At 44.1% G+C, this 6,000-nt stretch overlaps 1 protein-coding gene across 1 annotated transcript in view; it reads right to left on the bottom strand.

Moving 5' to 3' along the window:
* Positions 1-5,727, bottom strand: part of RHBDL3 (rhomboid like 3) — a 30,691-nt gene extending 24,964 nt beyond the window's left edge. The window contains exons 1-2 of the mRNA XM_077833691.1: positions 5,503-5,727; positions 4,427-4,575 (exon numbers count right to left, since the gene is read on the bottom strand). Coding sequence (XP_077689817.1) covers positions 4,427-4,575; positions 5,503-5,727 — 374 coding nt within the window. The remainder of the gene's footprint in view (positions 1-4,426; positions 4,576-5,502) is intronic.
* Positions 5,728-6,000: the final 273 nt, after the last annotated feature.

The following is a 6,000-nucleotide window of genomic DNA, read 5'->3' on the forward strand; positions in this document are numbered from 1 at the left end:
GCTGCCTGCGGAACTCCAGCCTGTCGTTCACCATCCCTACTGTGCACGTTAACAAGTGCCAACCTGCGTGGGAGCCAGGCGGAAAGCATGAATCCCAAGCAGATGCATCTGTGAAAAAAAAAAGACACCGATGCTGTAGATTTCCACTGTGTTTGGTCATGAGTTTAGAACAGCAAAGATCTTACATCTAATCAATAACACTTGGCACATAGCTGTTGTTTTCTATTTTTTAAAGCATCATACAAATATTTACACATCCCCTCTGCTACTAAAGGATTCCCAAGTGCTTTAACGATGGTACTACGGCCTCCCGTATGCCATCCTAGATAGTTCCTGGTCACCCGTGGTGTTCTCACTACCCAAATGGCCAATCAGTTATCCTGTCCCCAGTGCCGTAGTCATCACTTATCTTGGGTTAGGTATATTTAGTTCTTTTGGGCTTTCCTCATGTTAGCATTGTGATTTGCCTAATGTAAATATCAGGGAAATCTTCCTGCTGTGGAGGTTGTAGAATATTCTCCCTGGGTAGGTGGTGGAAGCTGCATCCTTTGGGACGTTTGAAACTTAGACTGGACAAAATACTAGACCTTGTTCTGGATGGTGCAATCCTGTCCTTAAAGGAAGATAGAAACAAACCTATTAAGACATCAGCCTCTCTCTAATTTCTAATATTCTCTAATAATCCAACCCTCTCGCTGTGTGCCCCCCCCCATTTGTTCTGCAGTTTATCATTATTGGACATTTCTGTAACCTAACTGAATGTGCTTATTCTGCTTGCTCTGAGCATTGGAGCCACTGGGCATAGTCATTTTCTTGTGTTCATTCTGCTCATGCAGGTACAGGGGACTCAAGCACTTAGTTGGGAATGCCTACCAAAAGTCAAATAGAGATCACAGGAATGAATCAGAGCATCTCACTGCCCTTGTATAGAAGGAAAACAAGAGACTGACACTTAGTAACCGTCCTGGGGAATGTCCAACATTTTAAAACCAAGCAACTGTCCTTATTTTAGCAAGGCAGCTTTTGCAGGCAAAGCTTATTCTTGTGAGGGACTCTAAAAGCTATTTCAGTGGACCTGACACATGTGCCTGTTCCTAAAAGCGTTACCAGGAGTCAGCCTATTCAGCCCACTTTCCCATCAAGCTAAGAGCATCAGAGGTTCCATAGTCAATAAGCACCCATAAAACATAATTAGCTTTCTCCAGCTTTGAATGTGTCATTCTTGAAATGACAATGTAACTGATTTATTAGGACGTTAGCCTTCTCTGGGACCAAACAAATGGGACTGAGAATCAATGCAAGTCATTAGTTACGGCGGTGTAATAAATGGGTGGGCCCCCGATAATCAACAGCTGCTTTGCATGAAAGCAGAAGGGCAAAATTTACAGCTTCGACTTGGCTTTCAGGCCTCTTTATAAAGCTCTTTCCATGAGGATGGAGACACAAACAGTGCATTTTTGGAATCTTTGTAGAAGCACAGCCAGCTGGCCTTAGCAACTGCCTTCTTCTCCAACACCTTCTGACTGTCACTTTCATTTTTTAAAAAAAGCAGACGAGCGCAGTAAATTAAGGAATGCAAATTACCATGTTAAAGTCTCAGCAGGAAGTATAACAGCAATAGACTCCACACCACTGGATTAGCCTGCCCTTTGAAAATGAGATGGGAATAATGGGCCCACAGTAAAAAGATTATTACCTTCTCGGGATTTATCTATTCTCCTGATACGAAAGGTACTTAATACAGATAAGTCAGCAATAAATGATCATTTAACCATCCAACTATAGGATGCTGCTTCCTCATAAAAACTGCTACAGGGTTTATTATTCAAGCAGGACTGTGTGTGGTTTTGATGGTTATGTATCTACAGGATTTAGAATTCGTTGCAAAAGTAATGAGGCTCTCTGGGATAAATCTCAAATATTTACAAAGGTTAGACGTTCGATACTGTCTTCATTATCGCCTCCCTCCGAAACCAGCCAGGGCTGTGAAGTAAACTTGGTAAATAAAGGACTTGGCAAACTTTTCAAGCAAGATGTGTGACTAACACCAGAGTGCTGCTTGCTAAGGCGAAGTGGTGACATTTCATGGATTGGAAAGCCCTGTTACAAACAATAACGAAAGAAGTTTAAACGCTAATAATCTTACCTTTCATTCAAATGGATCCCAGAGCAGTTTGCTATTTTATCTGACTGTACAAGCTATATAATACACATACACCCATGTGTATGTATACACAAGGTATACAAGTACATATTATGGAGAGTTAGGCCTACATTTTTGACCTCAAGGTAATTCATGCACATCAGTGATTCTCAGGTAAAAACATAGTGAAAACAAGGCTCTTGAGGTTTACTGTGAGGAAAACTTGCCAAGGTCAGCACTATACATGCCCCTACCTGCCTGAGACTGACCAAAGTGAGTTTACCTCACACTAAAACTACAATGCCTAGTCTTCACTGTGGCCAAGTCTACGCTTAAAATTTAAGTTACATTGCTCAGGAGTGTAAAAAATCCACAGCCTGGAGCTACATAAACAAACCGACTAACCCGCACTGTAGATGCCACTAGGTTGATAGAAGAATTCTTCAGCCTAACTACCGCCTCTCGGAGAGGTGGATTAATGACAGCCGTGGAAAAACCCCTTCTGTCACTGTAGGGAGTGTCTACACTACAGCGCTACAGGGGCATGACTGCAGCACCATAGCTGTGCAGACATTGCTTCAGTTTTTACCTCAGGATAGCTCAGGGGCATTAATTATATTGAGGTAAAAAACACAGCTTTTTGACAGTGAAGACAAGCCCTGGGTTGCTGCTCAATAGTTAAGATTGAGAGTAACTTTCTGTTATAAGGCCAATTTTCCCCTCATCCTTGCTTGAGTTCCTCAAAGATGGACCTTTCCACTTCACATTTTGCATGTGTGGTCTGTGTCCTGTCCAGCAGAAGTGTCTCTTTCTCTGCCCCCCACTATCTGCCCTCACCACCCTCCAGCTGGAGATGTGTTTGGACAAGGCTGTTTTTGGAGGGCCATGGCATGCAGGAGACACAGGTGTTTTGGAAATTTCTTCTAATTTTTTCTTTTTTTGCCCTGTCTTTCAAACAAAATTGGCTCCTCCTAGGAAATTTACATGATGTTTACTTGAAAGATCTGGGTGAGATCTTATGCACAAGACCAATTGTGAGCTGAGGAGAGAAGTTTAGGGAGCTGTTCACTAGCAAATTAGGAACATCAGATGAATCTTTTCAGCATTTTAGTGGGCACCACTGATTAGATTTCCATTAATCTTTCATGTAAGGGGAAAAAAAAAAAAAAAAAGGAAGAGTCTCTAGCCATTTCCTTGTAAGGTTCAAATTATGAACTATCACAGAGAAATTTGTCACGGTGATATTTCCAATGAAAAATTTAGGGAAAAACCACAACTTATCTATCCAGACATTTGCAAAGAGAGAGATCACTGGCCCGCACACACACAGAAGGAGCATGCACATTTCAGCCATTTACAGGCTTTTCTGTGGTGCTGTCATCACTATGGCATCTGAGCACTTCACAAACACCAATTAAGCAAGCCTCATAAAACCCCTGTGGGGTAGAGAGGTCCAGGGAATGGGACACTGGGCAGGAAACAGGGATTCATAAGACTTGGATTCTGTTCCCAGCTGGGCTTGCAGACTCCCTGTGTAACTTTGGGCAAGTCCATTCATGCTGTGCCTCAATTTCCCCTCTGATTGTCTGTCTGTCTTGTTGCCTCTTCAGGGCAAGAATTGTCTCATACTGTGTGTTTGTACAGAGCCTAGCAAAATGAGACTCCAATCTTGATTTGGGGCCTCTAGGTGCCACCAAATACAATAAGATAGCAAAATATTATTAAGTAATTATAGATTATAGGCACAGAGGGATTAAGCAACTCACCCAAGCTCACACAGGCTGTCTGTGGCAGAGTCAGGACTAAAACGCAGACCTCTTGAAACCCAATCCAGTACTTTAGCTACAAGACCAGATTTCATCTCAAAGCCAAATGTGGCAAATTGGGTAAAAAATTCAGCTACATTTTTGCAGATTTCTTCTCCAATATCCACCTAGTTGTACTTGGGGGAAATTGGGCAAATGGACAGTTGGGGAAGCGCAGAGCTACATAGCCCCAGATATGTATGTCGGGGTCACTGGCTCAGTAGTGAGAGACACGCACCACCTATCGAATCACTAGTGCCATTTCCTCCAGTACAAGGACTTTGAAGGTAACCCATCTGAACAACAGCCCAGTATTTTACTATGTCCCTCAACAGCATGCGATTTGTTCTACTTCACAGAATGGCCATTTGCAACTGAAAAATCTTTTATAAAATCCAATTCTGAACTGATTCAAGTCAATCTCTCTCTCTCTGGAAACTCAGCTGTGGGGACCCTCTGAAATTTGTGAAGTACTCACCCGGCATGCATGAATATGTAGGTTAGGTACCTCCAAGCCTGAGCACGGAGCTGAGGATGATACACTAATGAGTTCTTCAGGTATAAAGGATGGGTGACTTGCAGCACAAATCTGTCTAATACCACTCCGTTGTAAAGAAAAAAGGCAACCTAGAAAACCAGGGAGATTCCTCAGTTAATGAACACCATCCCTCCACAGAAATAAACTACAATTCAATATCCAACTTGTGCAATAGGTTCCCCCAGCTATCACAACATGCTTATATAGCAGTATGAGAGTACTAGCCATTTACAAACATGAATGATTACAAGGTTCCTACTCTGAGGAACTAACAAACTCCAATTAAGATGCATTTAAAAAAAAAGCCTCAAAACCAAACAAAATTGTAAATCTACATACAACCTTTCACTGCAAAGGACCCAAAAGCACTGGACAAACTGCATCCGGACAGCATCACTGAAATGCAGACCCCATGAGCAGGGAAGTGAGGAAAGCGGAGGGGTAAGGACATGTTTTATTGAAGAATGATAAGGCAAGCACCTACCCCTTATGAAAGGTACCAGAGTCTTTAGCATGCGTGCAGAACCTTGCTTTGTATTGTCTCCTTCTAAAGAACCCCGGGTGAGTAAGCTCCATAGAAACCAAATTTATCTAGCTCAAAGGCTGAAGGGGATTTGGATGAAAGGCGCAAGAGGTTTTAGCTTTTCCACTGGCACCACCCTTTGCCTAATGGCCCACTGACAACTAACTTCAGCAGAACTTTGAAGCTGTCCTGAGGTACCGCACCAGAAGCTCACGCAGTGGAAAGCATCAGATGAACGACCTAGACTTCTGCTTTTGGAGACCTCGATTCCAAATCTCCCATTTACACGTGAAAGCCAATGTGCTAGTTTCACCCTAGTCCCTATTCGCGCAGATCACCAAATGAGCACAGAGCGTGGCCCCAGCGTCAATGCGGGTTCAAGAGAGGCAGGTGCATTGGCAGAGCCACGGTCTGTACGTGTGGGGTAACAGTCTCCCTACGCTTGCTCGCGCTCCGGGAGGGGTTTTCAGGAGCGGCGCAGTAGGATACCTGCCTCTACAATGGTGATGGCAATCATGAACCAGGGCGGAGGACAGCAGGTGTAACTGTCGTAGTACCACTTCCGGTCTATCTCGCGTGGCAGGGTCTCATATGCAACATGTCGAATTAGCCTCTGGGACAGGCTTAGTCCCGACTCCTCCAGCAGTGCCTTGCTGCACAGCCTCCTGTTCCCCTGCAGAATGGCTTGGCGGAAGCTATTGGACCTTTTGTTGCTCATCTGAAAAGAGAAAAGGGAAAAAACATGAGCCCAAAACATGGGCCAGTGCAACTTCTCAGGTGGAAGTACTACCCACCTGGGGCCTTGTGAGCCTAGGCTCAGTGTGTCTGTCTGTGGGGAATGTTACCAGGCTGGAGCAGCGGGATCCAGAAGATCAGAGTCTGTGACTATCATGAGGCAGTGAGTTCTGTCTGACCAGGGCAACATGAACTCCCTTTGACGGTCAGGAAGTCCCGTAGCCCTTCCCACTCCTGATGGCCTGCTCCTTTATCA

Source organism: Eretmochelys imbricata, chromosome 14, assembly GCF_965152235.1.
Source record: "Eretmochelys imbricata isolate rEreImb1 chromosome 14, rEreImb1.hap1, whole genome shotgun sequence".
NCBI lineage: Eukaryota > Metazoa > Chordata > Testudines > Cheloniidae > Eretmochelys > Eretmochelys imbricata.